At 42.1% G+C, this 21895-nt stretch overlaps 3 protein-coding genes across 4 annotated transcripts in view; 2 read left to right on the top strand and 1 right to left on the bottom strand.

Moving 5' to 3' along the window:
* Positions 1-12589, top strand: part of syf2 (SYF2 pre-mRNA-splicing factor) — a 117346-nt gene extending 104757 nt beyond the window's left edge. For both annotated transcript variants that reach the window (XM_080479985.1, XM_080479984.1), the window contains 7 exons: positions 5238-5335; positions 5631-5729; positions 6013-6138; positions 6562-6679; positions 9728-9818; positions 10353-10451; positions 12191-12589. In XM_080479985.1, the coding sequence (XP_080336111.1) occupies positions 5318-5335; positions 5631-5729; positions 6013-6138; positions 6562-6679; positions 9728-9818; positions 10353-10451; positions 12191-12356 (717 nt within the window). In that variant the 5' untranslated portion in view covers positions 5238-5317 and the 3' untranslated portion in view covers positions 12357-12589. The remainder of the gene's footprint in view (positions 1-5237; positions 5336-5630; positions 5730-6012; positions 6139-6561; positions 6680-9727; positions 9819-10352; positions 10452-12190) is intronic.
* A 2778-nt stretch (positions 12590-15367) lies between these two features.
* On the bottom strand, positions 15368-18591 carry rsrp1 (arginine/serine-rich protein 1). The gene is made up of 5 exons (XM_080479534.1): positions 18388-18591; positions 17261-17794; positions 16995-17173; positions 15781-15855; positions 15368-15698 (listed from the first exon to the last, which is right to left on the bottom strand). Exons 2-5 carry the CDS (start codon positions 17784-17786, stop codon positions 15549-15551), a joined length of 930 nt encoding a protein of 309 aa, XP_080335660.1. The 5' UTR covers positions 17787-17794; positions 18388-18591; the 3' UTR covers positions 15368-15548.
* Positions 18592-19966: 1375 nt separating this feature from the next.
* On the top strand, positions 19967-21647 carry mgst3b (microsomal glutathione S-transferase 3b). The gene is made up of 4 exons (XM_080479322.1): positions 19967-20214; positions 20308-20430; positions 20763-20835; positions 21330-21647. The coding sequence occupies exons 1-4, from the start codon at positions 20089-20091 to the stop codon at positions 21428-21430; spliced, it is 423 nt and encodes a 140-aa protein (XP_080335448.1). The 5' UTR covers positions 19967-20088; the 3' UTR covers positions 21431-21647.
* The last annotated feature ends 248 nt before the right edge of the window (positions 21648-21895 follow it).

The following is a 21895-nucleotide window of genomic DNA, read 5'->3' as shown; positions in this document are numbered from 1 at the left end:
AGGCAGGAGCTTGCGGTTCCAGTCCAATGACAGCGGCCTGTAGTCAGGGTGGCGACGCTTCAGGAGCTGCTCCTCGTTCTGGAGGAGCATGTTTGTGTTGGCCCTGAATTAATAACTTTTCATTTAGTGCGGAAATGACAGGAATAGTAATTAAGGAAATGGAATGATTTTATTGGCCATGATGTTTATATTAAGTTCCAGATGTGAAGCAGCTGCCTGCTCAGCAAGAGGCCCTGCCTCCCTATCTGCAAGAACTCTTATTAAGAGCAAGATACCAGTGCCAGTCAAACGTCTGTCTGTGTACAGAAAAACATATAGTATCTCCTTCACAGCGTGCAGCAAGCTGGAATGAAATCACGTCTGTTTTGATTAGCTGGAGACCGTCATAAAGCACCACGAGCTCTGCTCTGTGTATATAAACGTTCCCCCCAAAGTGCAATTTATTTGCAGATATAGTGTTACTCTATTTCAGGCCTGATTTGCCTGACTGGAAAAGTTAATATTAAGGAGTGGCTGTTCAGCATATTTGGGTGGCCCATGTGAGATCCACGTCGTGCCGCACCGAACTTCAGTATCCTTTAAAACAGCAGTGACAGCGTTGCTGAGAGTTGCGTGGCCTGTCAAGCGCTCCGTTTGGATTTCTTTGCTGCAAATCCTTTTTTTCCCTTTTTCCAAACCTTGCTGTGCCCACAGTACTACGGTGAATCAGTCTAATGACTGATCAGTCTAATGACGCATTGAGTTCAGCCAAAGTTACATAAAGTTAGTCAGCGAACACACATTATTTTGGTCTGTTTAAGTTTATTAATCACTATTAAGATCCAATATTCTTAATTGCAACTCTGTAATAAACCAATTATTTTAACAGATTTAAGAAATAGTGATAGAAAATTAGCGACAAATTAGAAAATAACAAGACAGCAGCGCCTGAAAAGATAAGCTGATGTTTATTTTGAAGTACTTCACAGGCTAATGCAGTACTTATCGACAGTCATCTTTCATGATGTAATCAGGAGGTCTGAGTTGGATTAATGAGGCACTCCTAATCCAGTTAACAGGAAATATTAAAAATGAATAAATAGATAACCTTTAACCGGAAAGCTTTGGTTAATGCCCTCCTGCAAGTCCCACACTGTAGAAGATTTTACATGGTTGTAGTTGCTGAATGAGTTACCATGTAACTACGAGAACAAAGCTGTACCACCGTGACTATAAAATTTATTTCTTGAAAAGCAGATAAAGATGTGTATTTCTTATAAATGTGTCACCGCTTAAAATACAAACTGGACACGCTTTTCAACACAGAAAAAAGATTCTATTTTGCCAAAAATCGTTGTTACAACAAATAAATAATCCGCAAAAATCACATGTTTTTATATGTCTTTTTGTGGTGTATTACTAATTCTTCATATTACTAGAGCATAGAATTTGAATTTTGGGTCAGATTAGGTGATGGGTAATTTCCTCTTTGTTCCCATTTCTGTCACTCTCAGCCTCAAAACACAAATAAGTGTGAGTTTTATGACTTAGAGGTCAACACTGGGAAGAACATTTACAATGTTTTGGCATAGAAAAGTAAAAGCTTTGAGTGTAAACTGTAAAATGTGTTAGATTTTAGTTTCAAAGGGGATTTCTCAGTCTACCCCACCCTGTTGGTGAATAGTCCCATTGTAGCTCAAAGTATTCGGCACATAAATAGTTTAACTTTGCCAAACTATTCAAGATATGTTGAAGACATTTTTGTTAATCCATAAAAGAGGTGACCATTGTCATGCTGCCACAGTCACACAGTTGGAGTGATACTCAGGTCACACATACTGTAGGTGCTCACTGAATATTGGTCTGTGCTTCATATCAGCACTGTAGTTAAAGGACTCAAGGCCCAACACAAACAAAAAAGAAATAAATAAATGAATAAATAATAATAATAATATATATATATATATATATATACATATATATATGTGTGTGTGTGTGTAGTACAACAGTGAGTTTGACTATCGAAGTCGACCTCCTGTGAATCAGAGGTGACGACCACATCCATGTACGTCAATCTGCAACAATAACAACATCATACTGTACGCCACCTCCATATGCCGGTGCCTTCAGGAAATTAAGGAAGCAGACCAAGAATCGAGCCTTTGTTTTGAGTAGCATTCACATACATGGGAAAAAGCTTGGGGTAAATTTAGAGAGAGAACTTGGACATGGTCCAGTAATTTACCTCCATGGGAGTCTTCACACTACAGTATTTGGGTGTAACGCCAATGTCACGTTGCAATATTTTTCTCCGGCAGTTCTACACTTTGTAAGTTGCCCGATGGCGCAGGAGCAATCACACAGAGAGACTAAGCAAGACAGGGGCCCTGCGATGTGACACGGTCAGAAGATGATCCCAGGCTATCTTTGGTCGCAAGACTTTGAAAACGACCAGCAGTGAATCGTCCCACTGTATGAAACAAGACCACAGCATCACAGTTGTCAAAATTGTTCATCTTTCACTGTGGAACAGGCAACAACAACACACACAAAAAAAAAATCACGCAGTGTATTTCCGCCTTAGGTTGCTTCTTCTAGTCCTTGCTGCAAAATGACGTGTCCATTTCATTCCATGACCGATGCTCACAAAGCAACATGTTGAAACTTCCAGCAAAGCGAGTGATTGTACCCCGAGGGAAGCCAAGCTAACATTTGCAAATACCGTGAATGATTTGCGGATGACATCAACAAAGAGACTGAAGAAAGATAACCCACCCATGAGACCTATTGTAAGCTCTCACGCTTGTTTTGTAGTCAAGTTAAAGTCATCAATCCATCCATTCATCCATCTTGTATGCCCGCTTTATCCGAGCAAGCCTCACGTGGGCTGGAGCCTGGTGAAAGTCATATACACCGACATTAAATTATTTTCTCCTGTTGTTTTGCAACTGCCCTGCATGGTGCCGGGTATAAATTCAAAATGAATACAGAAGAAAATGTTCCACTTTTTCTTTATTATCCCTTTTTTTTCTTACCAGTAACTGTTCTCTTTTTCTCTCTTACTCGTTTGAGAGTCGTTCATTTTGAAGATACTTTCTCTTCTGTATGGCGATAGCGCGGCCCTGCCCTACTGCTGTAGCCAATGATGTTTTGTTCTGTTGTGATGGGCTCCCATCTGGTTTCCAGTGAAAATGCATCACTCCATTAACATTGCCTGTGATCTGGAGGATGCTTTAATCTAGGACTATAAACTCCACTTAATTACATCCTCCAAAAGAGCTCTATTAGTATAATGCAATCAAATGGGGAGCACATCCATTTTGGCAAGTCAAACATGCTCAAATGGCTCCTGAAAGTGTTTACTTTGGTCTTCTGATCACATCATACAATCATATTTGGAGGTTCAGTGTCAAAGCCTTGGATGGTACTCTTGTTTTGTGGGTTTGAAAAGTATAATGCACTGGTAGAACATATGACATTCTGTTTTTTTGCAGCATAAACTACCATAACAATTGAGTTTAGGAGGGTCTAAACAGACTGTCTATGTGGTACACTGAAGACTTTATGCTTGACCTTTTATGCGTCTCACTTTATAGCCTCCAGTCATATTCATAACCACTGTCTCTGTGTGTGTCATAGCAGTTTCCATTAGTCTAGCATTATTTTTCAATGATTTTAAACCTCAAAAGGAAGCCGGATGGCATCGGTTTAAAATCATGCACAAAGACATTGCTGTAAAATAGGCAAGACGCCTTGCAATTACTTTACCATGGTGCTTTAATAAATGACCTAATGCTAACATGCACATAAGTGATGCAACTCTGCTGCAAATAATGAATAGTTTTTGTGGTGGTACAACAGATTCGTGTTTGTGCGTATGACCAATAACTTGACTCTGATGACACAAACTTCAGTGGGAGGCCCATTCATCTCTTTAGAATGGGATGAGGAGCACCTAAAGGGAATATGGTGAATTGAGAAATCAAAGTAAAAGCCTCCAGCTTTTTGAGTGAAGAAGCATCGAATGAAATGTATGAATCAATTTACAGTTGGGTTTATCTTTCTTTCTAACTAGACAGACTGTAATAATTATTCAGCTTTGCTGGACCTCGTGCAATCTGACCAGAGATTAACTTTTAGTCACACAGCCTGATTAATGAATCTCTTTATATTTTATGTATGTGGTGTTTGGGTGTCTGAAACTCTTTTCCCGATGCCTCACAAGTGCAAACTTCTCAATGTGACATTAAATGTGCAAGAAGATGTTATGGCAAAACATGAGTTAAATCTCCACATGACATTTAACATGAGTTTAATCTCATATAGTTTCAATATCCTGACCAATATTACTAAAAAAAGATTGACATATATGTAACCTTCCATGCTTGTTTTTGGTGCCATTAAAACTTATTTTTGATGGTTTTAATGTTTAACAGGGGATGTTGTAAAGTTAGATAAGAGAAGCAGCAAGAGAAGCAAAAGAAGAAACAAAATTAACAATAAATAATAAGTATGTAAAACAATAACAAAAATAATACTAGAGGTTTGAATTTCCAGAAGAAAATGCAAGTGTGAATGCCAAAGATGGCCTGCTGCCTCTTGCCCCTGCATCTCCATGGCTACAGACGCTGATCTCCTTTGATCAGCGGTCTCTTTTACACCATCCGCACCCTATAACAGAGCTCAATAACAAACTTGTGCATTGCTGTGGTATGTGCTCAGAATCAATGATATCAACATCCTGGATGGTTGTTCCTTTTTCTGACAGTAGTTCCAGACAGTAGTATAACTTATTCCAGCTTATTAACTTAGAGCGGGGTGAGACCCTATTGGAATGCAAGACATTCTGAACTTTGATTCAGAGGGATGCACAGGTCCTGCAGTGAGCTGTGTACAGCAGACAGGCTGACAGGCTACCTGCTAAGAAACCTCACACCTGCTCTTTTATTCTCTTCCTTTTTGTCATGAGTATGAGGGGATTGTTGGATGCCAATAACTAATATACCATGTAATGTCACTCTGTTGATCAAATGTGGTCAACCTGTACCTGAAGGACTGTTGTATCTCAGCATGCACACTGTTGGTTTGTGTTTCTTGTGAATTTGGCTTTTTTTTTTTCTTTTTTTTTTAAAGAAAGTAAAAAATATTTTGAAACAAGAAAAAAGTTTTGAGGAACACTGACAACTCGAGGAACTCATTTCTATGGCCATATTTTACAAATGCTTTTTTCTGTGTGATTACTATCGTGTCTGTTTTAGGCGGAGTCTGCGTTCAGTGACGTTTATGCGTCGTCACGTCCGTCAACGTCACATTTCCGGTCTCCATCCGCGGCACAACAATGGCGTCTGTTTTCAAGGTTTGTGTGTTTTCTAGTGTTTTTAATGGCAAATTACTATCATTTTTAGAATTTTGCTCATTCCAGTCGGTAAATATAATCTATTTAAAAGTGTAGTTTTGTTTTTGGTTCGAATTATGTAAATTTTTGTCCAAGTCCCGTTGTTTACGTTCTCGTGTGATGATGCCAAGCTAACCTGTTAGCTTGCGAGCTATCAGGCAATGCGTCGTGTTTTCTCAGGATTCTTGTTCGACACATACTGGTTTCCACACAAAAGCACTGATTCGTGGACAGTAATGAGTATACTCATGTACAGGTGCCCGCTGCAGCCACCGAAGAAGAAGCAACAGAGTCTCCCGCTTCAGAGAAGAGAGAGGCGAGATTACGGAAATTTAGAGAGCTTCATTTCAAACGGGTGAGCGAAACGTCAAGATAATTCCAGATTGAGAGATTACACTGTGTGTTTTAGAAATCAATACAGCTTGATAGCACCGTGGTTGTGTTGAGCTTGACTGACGAGCCGCTGTGACTGAAATAATCCACACAAGGAGACATTTTTGGTTTAATAAGACGTTGCATTGATTTCCAGTGTGTGCACACAGAGATAACCTTAGTAAATCACCTCTGACAGATTGTTTGAGTGTTTCTAGTTGCAAACTTATATTAAAGGAATTTCTGTTTGTTTTTTATCCCTGCAGAATGAAGCGCGTAAACTGAACCACCAGGAGGTTGTCGAGGAGGACAAGAGACTGAAACTGCCCAATAACTGGGAGGCTAAGAAAGCCCGGCTGGAGTGGGAACTCACAGAAAGTGAAAAGAAAAAGGTGGGATTTTCAATTGTTAATTTGCTTACATGCTGTGGTGACCCAGAGGCTAGAGGAATGGATTTGGGATTAGGAGTATGCAGGTTTGATTCTCATGGTGAATAGGTCACAAGTATGGCTCCCTGAGCATCACCCTTGACCCCCAACAACTTCACCTGAGCGCCTAGAAATAGGATGGGTAAATGCAGATAAGGGAATTTCCTCAAGGGGTTTCATAAAGTATGATTCATTTATTTACAAATATAACCGTGTAAATATTTACAAATTATATATTTTACAAAATATCTATATCCACGTGACATTTTCATCTGTACTGTCAGAATATGAAGGTTTATCTGGCGGCGTTCATAACCACGCGTGACTCGAACTGTTAGTGCTTCTGTCCTGCCCTGTGTTCCCTTAAAATGACCATACTGCTTGTAGGAATGTGCCGCCCGAGGAGAGGACTATAACCGAGTGAAGCTGCTGGACATCACAGCTGATGATGCAGCGAGATGGGAGAGGAAGAAGAAAAAGAAGAATCCGGACACAGGATTTGCAGGTTGGTGATTTCCCCCAAACAGAGATCCAGAGTGTGTTAGGATCACTCTGGTATTCCCTACAAAGTGTTTGGTTTTGTCAAGCGACATTGTGGAACAAAACACAAACGTTGGAACTGCTCTGGATGTCAGGAAGAAGTGGATTAGATTAGGGTTTAGGCTTCTCTCCCTAGGCGTTTAATTTATTTGTTTATTTGTCAGGGACTATGTATAAAATGCATTCATCTTAAAGAAAAAGATGGTACAGTCCCCGTGCAGGGACAAAACATTCCGATAAATACTACACATATAGCATATCACATATAGCATCAATAACACAATTAATACATTATTGATATTAGCAAGCATTTGACCAACAGCTGGGTATATGTTCCAGTTCAACACTCGTCTGGCAGAGTTGGAAAAACAGTGACTCTGTTACGACCCAAGTGACCAGAACATGTGAAGGTTATTTCGTTTCATTTAGTTACATTCCACATGGCCAAACTAATAGAAACTGTAGCTGACGTCATTACTAAGTTACATTTTCTGAAATCCCAACTTAAATAAACTTCTGAAACACATAGTTCTGCTGTCGTTATCAAAATGTTTCTGTCTGTTGTGTAAAAAGACACAAATACCAGGTACCCCCCCCCCCCAAGTTGTGCTTAGAAATATTTCAGAATATTAAATGTTGAGTTTTATAAACAAATGTGCATTGTACTGTCAAAGTAGGTTCAGTGAGCACCTCGCTGTCGTAATGAAATCTCAGACAATTAATTTTTTATTCATTCATTATATTCATGTGACATTCAAACATTTTGTGCAATCATATACATAACCAATATACCTATATGCATACACACACATCTATCCAAAAATACATACACCATTTGATGATAATAAAAAATTTATAGTTTATGAAAATATAGTTACACAAAATATATAATTCTATGTTCAAGTATACTCACACATACATATAAACACACACCTCATATATGTGATTAACATGCCTGAAAAGGGGTAGGAAGAAGTGAACTTATCAAATCCTACTCCTTCTCCAATATTCAATAATTATCTTTCTGTATAAAGAATAGTTGGCATTATATATGGAAATATAACAATTACAATGTTAACTAATATATATATATATTACACACACACACAGTAGAACCTCTGAAGAGCGGACAACCTGTACTGGGCGGACACGTCACTGTGCACGGACACATTTAACTGTTAACACACCGTAATGAGCGGACAACCTGCTGAACGCGGACAACGGCCAGGTTTTTACTGGCAAATTTCAAGCTGAGTGACACTGAAACAGCTAAAATACTTGGCGTCCAGTAGGCCTTGGTAATTATATAATCCTAACACGCACTCATTCCGTATAAACAATCTGTGATCTTACAGGATGCCGATTAGATGATTTGACTAATGGCCAGGATCGCTCAACTCCACTCCTTTACATATTTTAACCCCACACATACCTTTTTCTCAGCATAAAGTGCTATGAAAGTTCTAATATTCTTGCATGGAACTTGTTCAGTTTTTAAAAAAATCTTTGTTTTCTTCGAGATGTTTTCCAATTTCTTGTTGGTTTGGCCAGATTAGAGCCTCTTGCGGGCCAGTTTTGGCCCACGGGCCTTATGTTTAACACCCCTGCTCTAAGCTTTGGTAGTTTGTTTTGAGTTATTTAACCCTGTGTCGCCCAGAGCTCATACTGTTGTCTTGCCATCTGTCAGTGTCAGAATCTGCTGCTGTTTCTTTTGGTAGATTTTGGACTGTAAGTGTGACTCACTGCACCATCTTGAGATACAAACTAGTATTTTGTAACTGGGGGCCCTTTGTTTAGCCTGTGACAGTAAACAGTATTTCATTCAATTAATTCAGCTATTTTTCAAGCTTTAAACTAAATGTTTCATTCAGTAAGTTTTGGATTATTTAGCCAGGTCTTATATGCTGTTCTGATAAAGTACCTTTTTATATTCATTATTATAGTCACAACTATTGAGCTGGTGTTTGTTTATCTGATCCAATAGTTTTATTTTCCTCATGGGGAGCCCTCCTGTCACGCCAGTGTTGATTCATTTGGGGCAGTAATTAAACACAGTTTGCCGTTAATCAAAATGAGACACCATGATACTGAACAGCTTTTTGCTTTGTGGTGCAGCATGTGATTACAAACCTTCTCTTTTCTTCATCACGTCGTGAAAAATGAGTATTGAAAGACTTTTGTACTCGTCTGCATTGACTGTTCATAGCCTTATTGTGTCAGGTGACAAGACTTCACATAGCTGAGGCTGGTGTCCAATTACTAGTTCAAGTGCAATTGTATCTTCCACAACATCCTCACAAACAATTCCAGTCACTGTAGTTAAAAAAAAAAAAAAAAACTGAAATGTTCAAAGGTCAGAGAGGATAATCAAATGGAGTATTTATTAAGACATCATGACAAAATAAATAGGAAATACTAAAAAGGGACAGTTAAGTCATAAAAGTGAAATGAAGTTTGTGTGCAGGCTCAGTGCTGCTAACGGAACTGAATTTAAAAACCAAACATTGTCTGGAAAAGCTGCTTTTACTGGACTTTGAAGATATTAAGCTTGGCGATGAACCCGTTATTACTCCTTTAAGACTGGCCTTACTGATATGTAGTGATGCCTAGTGACCTGCTGGGACCTCTTGGTTTCGGGGGGGGGGGCTACAAGAAGACTTGCTATGTCTCCTCAATATGGCTGCCAGCTGTTGCATCAAAACCTCTGCTGAATTAAAACCTCTGGAGAGAAAATGATCACCAGAGGGGCTTCAGGAGAGGAAGAGGGGGAGAGCTGCCTCTTCATCCCTCTTTAACCAGCAGCAGGTTGTGTTGTTGAGCCTCGTGCCTGCTTGCTGTTTGTTCCACTAATTATAACTCCTGTTCTTTCCCCTTCTCTCCGTGTCTCTCGCTCTCTCTCTCTCTCTCACTCACTCACTCACTCACACTCACACACACACACACACACACACACACACACACACACACACACACACACACACACACACACACACACACACACAATGGACTACAGGCTATGCCGAGGCCCAGTTCCGGCAGTACCAGGGGCTCACCAAGCAAATCAGACCAGATATGGAAAGTTATGAGAAGCTGAGAGAGGAGAGGTAAGTCGCCAGCATCTCAAGTTTTACTGTTAGTTTGTTTTTTAATACTTTATCCAAATAGATCGACGGCTGAAAACCCAAAAGTGCCCTCTGGCGTTGCAAACATTTGGTTCAAAACACTTCACAGGGCAATGAAAACTTTGCATCCGTGTCTGTGAAATGTCTAGTCAAGTAAAATGAATTGGCTTTGCGTTACAGGCCTAGAAGTCACTCATCACATGTGCACAAAGCATTTCCTATACATATGTCGATGTACGCCCTGGTTTGCCCGTGGGCATAGTAGACACGCAGCCCATAAATAGTTGGAGGACTTAAAAACGTAAATGCAGTGCTTACAAGCCAAGCTTAAAGGAGACTTCAGTGCTCGCACATGCTGGACCGTGAAGGATGCGCTGTCATGATTTGCCCCGAAACCACACCATCTCTCATCGGGATGTTCGCAATCACAGTGATGGAATAGAAAAGTCATTTTAAGTATGTTAAAATGCTGATTATCTGCGGTTATGCATGACTAATGCCTTGGCTGATCCACAGCGGTGAGGACTTCTACCCAACGTCCAACACTCTGATTCACGGCACCCACGTCCCGACAAAGGAGGGTATTGACCGCATGGTGGAGGATGTTGAGAAACAGTAAGTCCCACTCAGCCCTGCTAAAAGGAGGAGCTGTATCCTCCTCTGACCTTTTAAATAATTTGAACTAAGCCTCAGTCCGACCATTAAAGAGGCTCTGTCGTGTTCCCAACCAGGTTTTACTAACTATGCACAAACATTACATTATTTTATTTTTTTCAATGCTTCTTGACCATAAATCCTACACTTTCTAAAGTGCAGTTAAATTATGTGTAAGGAGTGTGCATTTGTGGGATAAGTGGCAGTACTGAGTATGTGAAAATTGCTCCATGCAGCTTTCCTTTGCTGTGAACTCTTGTTTGCTGGTTTGGATGACTGAAGTCTGAAGTCGGTACGGCCACCACAGCGTGGCACCTCCTCCTCACGCTGCTCACACACAGCTGTGGGACGGCAGCTCATTTTACTATCCAGCAATAGTGGTTGTGTTGGTCACTCCGACACGAACGAAGTGATCCCACAAGTCTCTTCGTGGGGTTGAGGTCGGGGCTGCTGGCAGCCCGCGGACACCAGGACCTCAACACAACAGACCATTTGGCAAATTCTTCACAGATGGAGCCCACATACTCGACTCTATGACTCAAAAGTGACACTATTTGAAAGTAAAATCAGGCTTTTCAATTGATGAGATTGGTGGTTTGAATCATGTTTTATCTTCTTCTGGCTCTTTTTATTCAAACCTTCAGTTAATCATTTGTTGCAAAAGGAGCTTTGGTGCTTTTTTTTAAAACTTAGTTCCAGTTGGTCTTTCAACAATACTCAGCCTATTCTGCTTGTGACGTTGAGTGCTTGTAATTTGACAGCAGTGGTTACAGGTTTCTCCTCCTCCGAGCCCCTGACATTTACAGTTAACGCTTTTGGTTTGTTGGCGCTGTTTAACATACAGCTCCAACGCTGTGCCATTAAACATGTCATAGAAATGACATAAAAGTGGAATAGGCCTCCTTTAACTCCCTGACCAGACTGCTAATATCAAAGTTTCGACCGACTGGTGTCCTTCTGCCAGAAACGAACCATAAGAAGCTCACGTTTAGCTAATGATGGAAAATAATGAGGTCAATATGAGACACCGGTCACATGTATAAGGCTTCGCGGTAGGATTTAATCCACGTAAACCCTGGGTTGGTTCTTAACACTGGTGAGGCTCAGCCTCAGTGACGGTGATTGTTTTGGACAATCCACCCAACACAAGATGGATTTTTTCCCCCTATACATTGAGGCTTCAGTCAGACGTCTTTACACCACTGGCACAGCAGTGTGAATATGGCTGGAGGACAGATTCAGTGTGTGAACCAGAGCTTTTCTCTCCTCAAGCACTAAACTCCTTGGTTGTCCCTCTCATTTTCAACTCAAAGGGTCTTCAAGTTTTGTCTTTGCGGCAGAAGTATCTTTCACCTTTGATTAGTCTGTTCTTTCCCTGAGCTGCTCTGTGTTCTGAGGCCTGTGGCAGAGTTGCAACTGTGGGGCATTAGGCAAGGGCTCAGCTGCCAGGGAGTGACGCACAACAATGCTTTGAAGACATAGTGAATCAAGACTGGGAGCTCGCAAATTGACAGTATTTTCCTCTGTGTGTGTGTGCGCGCGTGTGTGTGTGTGTTCCATCGCCACTCTCTTTGCCAAATTTAAATGCGTACCCCCCAAATTATTGCCTGGAGCCAATTATTGTTATTGGATATGCCATGGAAAGTGGCCATACTGGTTTATGAAATCCTCCCTAAGCTGCTTTTATTTGCGATTGTCAGGATCGAGAAGCGGGCCAAGTACAGCCGGCGCAGGGCGTACAACGACGACGCCGACATCGACTACATCAATGAGAGGAACGCCAAGTTCAACAAGAAGGCGGAGCGTTTCTACGGCAAATACACAGCGGAGATCAAACAGAACTTGGAGAGAGGCACAGCTGTGTAGCGAGTCCCTGTGGTCCACTGCTCCTATTGTGTATTTCATTTACAGATAAAGTCTGCATTGTGACCCACTTTCTTTTCTTCCAATCATTAATGCATCACACTGAGATTTTTTTGTGCTGATGTTGGATTCTGTTCATTGTAGAAGTGTAGTGTTTCTCTGTACAGCGTTTAGGATGTGAAACAACTCTGCTATTCATTTTTAAATAAACCGCATCCAATTATATAGCTATCTCGCACACTTGTCGGGTTTTTTTTTTTTTTTTTTCTTCAGTTGGTTTTTCTGCGTGTGGTCTCATGACGGAGACGTCCTGAAGCATGAGAATGAAGTACCACCAGCGACCATCCAGACGCTCGCGGGCGCGTTTCCAGCGGAGGACATGAGCCAGACGAATGTTTCCAGCGTAAGTGCACAGAGAGATAAGCGGCAACAATTGAGTAATTCAATTTATTGATTTATCACCCGCATCTCGGCGCGAACCCGCCCCGGGGCCCGCGACATGAGCAGGGAAACCTTGTGACTGCTGGAGAGGAGACACGCTAACAGGTTCCCATGCGGGTCTCTAGTCCCGGGCGCCTGGCGGCTCCGCTGCGCCCTCTGCAGGCCGGAGCGCTCGGCCGGCTCCACACTTGCAGTGAGTGGAATCTGGTTTTGAACCCCCGAGAAAGTAAATTTACGCGACGCCCTCAGATGTTGTGTTTGTGGCGCGCCGATGAAGGCTGTGCGAGATGTTCGATAACCGACTCCGGATTCGTCCCCAGGTTTATGATGGGGGGGGGTTATTTGGGTTCCACCTGTCTTGACGAGCCCCGGGGCTGATGGCTGGCGACGTGCGAGAACAACGCCAGATGAAAATCACTGTTGTCTCACACAAGTCTGACACCTTTGACTGTTGCGCGGCCAAGTGCCAGTTTGAGAGTTCCCGCGTAAAACAAAAGGATCGAGGGATTGTTTTCTTTAATCTCTGCACACGGGAAGGAACGCCTGATCGTTCCGCACACGTCCTGTCATGTATTTGCATACGGCATCTCCCGCCTGGTAATTAATTTGGAATTATTTCTCATTGTGCAGCAGGAGACACGCAGTCTAGACAGAAGACGTTATAAAAAAAACTATTGAGTTTTTTAATTAGTACAACACAACAGACTGCCAGTCACAATAGAAGTGTCACTCCAAGGTGCTTTCAAGTGTTGCATAAGAGCTTTTAGAGGAAGTAAACAAAGCAAATACTACCGTTTAGGGGAAAAGTTAAAATGAAATCAGCAACCTTTGAGTTCTAATCATCGTGGACATAGTTATTTTAGGCCTTTCTCACAGGATCGCTGTAGCTAATTGTATCAGTGAAGGTCGATGTGTGGGTGCGTGGGACAGTGGTCGTTTTGTCTCATTTCCTTCATAGCTGAATAACAAAACGGATCGACGATGCGGGCAGAGATTAGAAGACTTTAAACCCAGCCCTGATCACCCAAGTGACGTGCAGAGGAAGGCCACTGCTGACACCACGCGGCCGCACACGGTACTGCAACTGTTTTTGTTCCACAGTGTATCCTGACATATTTCTCTAAGTACCACTTTTCACTTCATCTGTTGGATGAGACCACACCAGCCTTTCCTCCGCCGTGTATCTGTCCCTGCCCCGTCTGGTTCACTGCGTTAAATTATCTTTAATAGTTACTGAACACTTCGGAGCAGGAAAAATCCCTGCGGAGCTGGAAATGTTCTCACCCGTTGGTGCTGCCACCTCACAATTTAAGTCCTGTCAAACTCATTCAAATCTCTGTTGGCTTGCCAGTTTTCCTATTTCCAACACGTTGACTGTCGGGACAAAATGCTCACTTGCAGCCAAATATATCCCACCAACTAACAGGTGTCGTGAGGAGTTCAGCATTACTCGCTCCACTCTGGTAGTATATGTCTGGGACTATATGACAAAACATGTATTTCCTTTGTAAATACACTTAAAAAGATGCTACTGGCATTCAATTCAGACCAGACGGCTCAGCACATGCAAATAATTGTCATCAGTTAGCAATCCTGCTCCTTGTCTGTGCAAATTGAGGTCAGCTGGTTCAGTCCTGACTAATGGAAATATTGAAATAACGTTTCACTTGTGAGGATTCACAGAAGAAACATCTCGTGACGGGTACAGGCAACGAGCTCCACAGCTTTATTGTTGCAAAACACACTGGTGGCATTGGTTCCAGAGACATTTCCAGACTTCCCAGTGTTCCAGTGAGCACTTAAGGCCCATAATCAGGAAGTGGAAAGAACATCATTACGCTAAAAACCAGGCTCGACCAGGTGGTCTTCTCTGACAGAGTGAAAAGAACCATCCAGAGCCAAAGAGCACCTGTGGAGAACCTCAACATAACGAGACCAAGATATCTGAAGGATAAATGAGAAAATGAGAGCAAGAAATTCCAAATGAAAGAAAATCTGTGGACATTTTAGCAATCCAATGTTCCCATAACACATGGCCAGACTAACTCTCCAGTTGTAGAAAGGCTGCTCCAATGAATCAAACCTGAGAATCCAAACTAAAGAGGACTGAATCCCATCTGAGCAATGCATCCCACTAGTTTTTATAAAAGCATCTGCAAGTAACCTCTGCCCTTTGACAAGTCCATTTATGTGAAATGAAATGACTTAACATCTTGTGAATTCTTGTAATATGTATAATGCTATGGCCAGTTTGGCCTGATTTGATCACCACGGGCGACAATCTGCATTTAGAACTGCTCCGTCACAAGAAACCTTCTGGCTCCACTCATCCAAGCCCATTTCTTTTTACTCACATTCTTGACTGTGGATCAATTGGCTGAATGCGTCGTTGTAGAATTCTAATGTTTGTTTCAATCCGTTTGTTCACATGAAGGACACTGAAGACTAAAGACCCCCGGAAGCCACTGCCATGTGTGGGACATTAGATTAATGTGGACGTGTGTGTACAGGACATCTTTCAAGTCTGGGTCAACGTTGCATATTTCTGCAATCACTCAAACAACAATCAGAACTTTAATGAAAAATCTTTATTAGATCTTCACATTTACAGAAAAAGGGAAAGAAATAATCCCACCTGAACGATTCCTTCATCTCTTAACATCTGAAAAAAAGTTGACCATGAAAGAACACATTGCGATATTTACAAACATTTACAGTATCTACATTGTCCATTTATTTATGTACTCAGCCACGTCACTGTGACTTGTGTTTGCGAGCCCTGGAGGTTTGGCCCCGTCTGACGGGGATCCAGTGGCCGTAGGGCTTCCTGCTCCCAAAGCTGTCCACTCGGGGAGTTACTTTAGCACAAGATGGCGCTGCCACTGTGGGCTTGGCAACAGAATTCTGAAACAAGACAAAAAACACATAAGTCCAACTCTTGATAAGTTTAGTGGAAAGTAACTTGGCAGTAAATGACAAGGCTTACATTAATGCTAAAAGAGATCATCTTGTATTTTGGGGACAGGGATGGACTGGACATGTCATCAGGCTCCTCCTCACTCTGTTTCAAAAAGACAAGAACATAGAGGAACATTAGTCATGAGTGGAAAACTGCTGGCAGCGTTGAGCTTTAACATTTCCCCCATTTCATATAGATGAATAACAAAAATGTATTCTATTGTTACAAAAACTCTACTGCAAGTATGATAGTCATTATTTTCAAACTGCAGCTTTCATGCATCCCCTCCCCCAACCCTCTAATGCTTCAACAGGTCTCAAAACAGTAAAACAAAATATCAAGTAAAAAAAAAAAAAAAAGGATGTCTTCTCTGTCTAGTGGCAGAATGATGGTGACGCAGGATTCCCAGCCCCTCAGCACACGCTTTGTTTACCAACTTATCTTTGGCATACGTGGAGGAGTTCTTCATCTGTTTTTAGTTCTCTTGACAGGAATAGTCACTATAACGCAGTCCACACGCCTGCGCTCCATCAGCGAGTGGAAGACTCTGATAAATAACAACGACCCATTTCAACTGCAAGCATAAATACAGTGGTATTGTCACAATCCTACTTCCTATCAAAGTGAAGTCATGAATAACAGCATCTGGATGTGTGGTGCAACAGTGGGAGAGCTATGTGTGTCATTAGCATCGTGTGGACATGGTGGCTCAGTGTGAGTGAGATATTCTGCAGCTGTGTTTTGCTTCACCTCTAAAAATCGATGAGTCAAACATTGTGAACATTTCAAGAGTACTTATGTTAACCTTTCCCGCAAACACTTATTGTCGTCACATGACAGCCCTTTTTCCCCCCAGGTGCCGATGAGTGGAGGAGACCACTGTCATGTTATCTATGAAGACAGGAATAAATACAGAGAATGTGTGTTCCCTCAAGAGTGCAAATGTTAACACAAGACACAGGAAAATATCAACAACACACAGGCCTCAAGATAATCAGAGCACAATGGAGGGTTTGGTTAAACATGTGTGACATCTAGAACACTAAATGACGAATTATTGAATTCAAAAGTCCTAAATGCTAAAATATGAGTGCACAGTTCTGCAGGTTTTGATTGAGGAGTACCATGGCTGTGCCTAAAATCACTCCCTGGTGTGTGTACTGGTCATTTCAGACGGAAGCATTACTGGTAGACTGTCGCTGTGTGCAACCTGAAGCTAGTTTCCAGAGTCGGACACCCACCTGTGACGAAGTCTTTTTAGGGCTTGGTCTCACTCTCACCACTGGTTCTGATGACAGTTGTGTCGATTCTGTCGTCTGCTCTGATACCATCGGTTCTACACTCTCCGGAAGCTCCGACTTCTCCACTCTGAGGATCTTCACTGCATTGTCTTTCGCAGCTTTCAGGAGTTCCTTTTCATCTGCGAAAAACAAGTGAATTTTGCTGATTCAACAATTGCAAAATTAGTGATTTTCACTCGTCATCACTTATATTCAGCTCAGCTTACCATGCACACTCAGACTGACGGATTGCCCAGAAGTTCTTGACATTGAACGGCTCCCGTGGGGTGAAGCTCTGTGTCTAACATGGCTTTCAGGTCTCCTACTCCGGCGCCCGGAGGACCTGGAACGGGATTTGTTGCTTTTGTGCAAGTACCTGTCATAAGAAGGTGAACGGCTATAGGTTCTGGAGTGCGCCCTGTAGCGGCGTGGTGGGGAGCGGTGATGGCGACCACGGCCATTTCTGCGATGATCAGCACACCGACAGCTGGAGGAAGGCCTGTGACAGCGAGGGTAAGAGCGTGATCTGGAGCGAGGGGAGGATGAGCGGCTTGAAGAGGAGGACCTATTACGTCTCCTGTAGTGCACTCGTCCCCTGTGACCGCTGGAGTCCGATGAACGTTTGCTGCTACTGTTGCTTCTCGACCGGGAGCTGCGCGACACGGGGCTCTTTTTATCGAAGATCACGTTGATGCCCTCGCTCTGACGAGCGTGTGCCATGTCTGAATGAAGGTGTGCTTCTTTGGCCATCATTCTCTTTGCTGAAAAGGATCAACAATTTCTGGATGAGTGTACAAAAAAACCAAATCACATCTGGAGCAATGACAAAACTAAATAATTTACAGAAACCTTGTTAAGACAAAAAAATGTACTTTACTGAGCTTAATGTGTGAAACTAATGAGCTGCAACAGAACATCTACTCTGATGTCGTGAAATCAATGGCATCCTATGTGATTAAGCCCTGTTCTGATACCGTACAAGGACTTTACTGATCAGAGACATTGTGTACGCCTGGTTGTTGCGTAACTTGTTATTGAATGCTGTGATGTGCTTGTGAATGCTGCCCCCTACCGAGCAATGCAGCGTTGCGTAACTGTCCGGCTCGAGACTACTGGAAATCTCTGGAAGGACACGAGCTAAACATGGCGTGGCTAACACGAGCTAGCAGCAGCTAATGCCTGGAATCGCTCATTAAAGTAAAATAATAAAATACTTTGAACAAGTTATACATGCATTTGTAGTACCTATTAAATAACACACCCTTCTCCACATATAGCAGCCGAGTACATGTTAATGTCTGCAAATAATTCCGTCTTAACGGAACAAAGCTATGCTAACTGGTGCGTCACTTACCAGGCCGTCCGAAGCTTGTTTTGAAAACGTCGAGGAAAACTGGACAAAAATGTCGAGAAAACGACTGTATGATGTATCACTCGTATATTCAACAAATACGAGTCAAAAAAAGAAGTTCAGTTTGCTTGGTTTTTAGCCGAAAGTGTTCGAAGGGCAGCCTCTTGACTGGAGCTGAACGTCACGTCGTCGTCGTCTCAGTGGAATGAGGTGGCGCGCGAGCCGCGGCCGTTATAAGCAGGCTGTGGAAAACTCCCGTCACGTGGTGTTCGTGGCGAGTATTTGAACTCGTCTGGACTTTACGGCTCGATATGATGAACTCGTGAATCTCGACTTGCCCTAAACGAAATTATCGTTTTTATTTTTTTACAATCTCATTCATTTAATTCGATCTAATTTTGTATTTTATTTCATGTCATGTGAGGTGAAGCCTAGCAGTATCCATACACATTTCCTCTGCATTTTAAATTGTGTGTGCCTGCCTGACAACAAAGGCTGATCTCCTTCCACCTCCTTTAATCTACTCTATGATGTGCCTCTCCCATCCGATTTGTAAGGGACACTTTTTCACAGTTTATGGGGATATATTTGGAAACAGTTAGTTGAATGACACTATTCCACATTCTGCACGTTTTGATGTCCTTTTTGTGTCTGTGCTAAAGTCGGTGCATATGATGTCCTTTTATCTCAACTATCAACAGTAATATCATGTTTGTTCCAATCCCTTCTTACATGGTCGTACCAGTACACTGTTAAGTGACATGGTCCAAAATTCTGTAAGGGAGGCCCTGTCAAAGCCGAAATATGAATAAGTAAGAACACAATAGAGTAAAATAGAGAGTAATATAAAATAGGACAGAAAAGCAATATAAATAGGCACAATAGAAACAATAGATAGTGTTTACAGCAGCAAAAACATACATTTAAGGGGCTCAGACTGAGTCAAGACCAAGATCAGAACATTCCTAGACCAAGCCTTTAAGGGGCTGAAGGGTATCACCATATATACACTTATTATTGCTGAGTTGCAGAAACTGTTGTGAGAAAGTGTGAGAAGGTGGATCTTGCCCAGGGGTATTCAATTCCGGGCCTCGAGCGCCGGTGTCCTGCATGTTTTAGGTCTCTGCAAGCTTCAGCACGGTCCTGGAGGCCCAGAATTGAACACCACTGACCAAGACAAAACCAGGAGATAAAGGCAGGAACACAGCTCACTCTTTTTTATACATGGCTTCATACACTCTTTTTTTTTCACTTCTGTCAATGCCAGATTTCATGTCAGGAAAATAAAGAAGGGAGTAAATCAGATGTTCACCAATTTTGGCATATTCCGGTTCATACTGACTGTTGCATTTGACTATTTTAATAAATGGTAAATTATCTCAAATCAGGCTTTAGCATTTTTTTTTTTCGTACCGAGCACAGAATCAAAGAACAGAGGAGAGTCTTGGACTCCAACAGGACCGAGACCGATTGATGACTTATACCTTGGAAGTAGGTTATGGGGCGATGTTTCCGGACGAGAAAAATGTGGCGTGTCCTTTTAAGAGAAGAAACACGTTCTCGCGATATTTCCCGCGGACTTTGCTCTGTTTACGTGTTTCATTTCCTTCCTCCTGCTCGCTCCAACGTGAAGCCTGTCGCTGTGTCCTGTGCACAGCGTCGTGCTCCGCTAAGCTTCTGCCACAGAGAGAAAGTCCACTGGAGATGAAAATGCTCGCCGTGCTTCCGTCCGAGTTCGGATATGTCATATTCACGTACCTCTACAGCTGGATCATGCTCGCCTACTTGGCCATGAGAGTTGGGGGCGCCAGGAAGAAGTACGACGTTAAGGTGAATGACTAAAAACAGTCCTGAGCTGGATTGGATGTTTTGTGTGTTTGCGTTGCTGTCTGGTTTATAGAGCATCGTGTCTTTATTTCGCAGTATCCCAACATGTACAGCGACAAGGAGCCCGTGTTTAACTGCATCCAGAGAGCGCACCAGAACACCCTGGAGGTGTACCCCCAGTGGCTGCTCTTTCAGACCATCGCAGCTCTGGTTTACCCGGTAAACAACACCCCCAAATCAACCCCAACCGTATTTACTTCGGTTTTGGAAAATAATGCATGTGTTGCCACATTATTCATACGTGGGAGGCGAAAAAGACTTAATGACCTTTGAAACCATGAAATCTCCTGACGGGATCAAGAACATGGTGTCACAATGATGAGGCATTTTTCTCTCTCAATCAAATCTTGTGTTTTCCCCAGCTGTTTCAAATTCTTTGACTGTGTGTGTGTGTGTGTGTGTGTGTGTGTGTGTGTGTGTGTGTGTGTGTGTGTGTGTGTGTGTGTGTGTGTGTGTGTGTGTGTGTGTGTGTTCATGTGTTCATGGACCAGTTATCTGCGTCTGTGCTGGGAGTTATTTGGGTGACCAGCAGGTTCTCCTACGCCTGGGGCTACTACACAGGAGGTGAGTTTCTGCAGCAACATGCATACCTCATGAGCCCTAATAAGTTGATATACTTGCTAATGATCATTGATCATTCGTCCATATGCAAATAAACTGCCACAACATTGTTGATAACACAATACCAGTACTCATCTTTGTGATTCACCGATGTAAAAGTGAAAACACAAAGCTTTAAGTCTAAATCAGCACTATAAATACACAATTAGCATTTCTGAAGTGATAACAGCCACAGTTCACACACCATGGGACAGTGATTTCTTCAGCCTTGGTATCACTCTTCACCTAGTATTGTGTAATACTTCCCCAAAGACAGTACACAGCTTATGTAATAGTTACCAAACAAATGTAAAAAAAAAAAATATATATATATGGTTTTTTTTACCAGTAATGCACCGCCTTGCATTGTGTTAAGATAAACCATTTATGCCATCATTTATCCTAAGTTGTTATGCAATACTGTTTTAGTGACCATCTGTAATTTGTTGTTGTTTCAGATCCAGCAAAGAGAATGAACGGGGTCTACGGTTACATTGGCTATCTTGGAGTCATCGCCCTGTCCATATCTGTTGCCTTGCAGTTGCTTGGAGTTTTTTAAGATGATTGTCATCTTATGTTCGTCCATGCCACTGGAGAGTTTGCATACTTAGCATGACTGGCATGGCATTTTTGATGTAACCCTGAACAATCTTTAAATGCTAGTTTTCAACAGTGATGTTATACTCATTTTTATAGGCCACTAACTACATGTTCATATATTTTTGTGATCGCACTCCCTGTAATCAACAATAAAGCAGATGGTGACTCATGCTGAATTCTTTCTTGATCAATTATTTTCAGGGTTTTTAGGCTTTGCACACCCCATCATGTGACAAGCACATGATATCTCAGGCGCAAATCTCCCATTTGTTCAACCAGAAAGCAACTGGCAATTCAGAGACTGTATAGGACCTATTTAATGCACTCTTTTTCTTTTGTGGAGTATTCCATTGGAATACTAAAACAATGTATATCTTTATTATTAATACTCTTTCAACAAACTAAAATTAATAGGTGTAATTCA

The sequence above is a fragment of the Lipophrys pholis genome, assembly GCF_963383615.2.
Source record: "Lipophrys pholis genome assembly, chromosome: 14".
Taxonomy (NCBI): domain Eukaryota; kingdom Metazoa; phylum Chordata; class Actinopteri; order Blenniiformes; family Blenniidae; genus Lipophrys; species Lipophrys pholis.
This window is presented reverse-complemented; position numbering and strand designations above follow the sequence as displayed.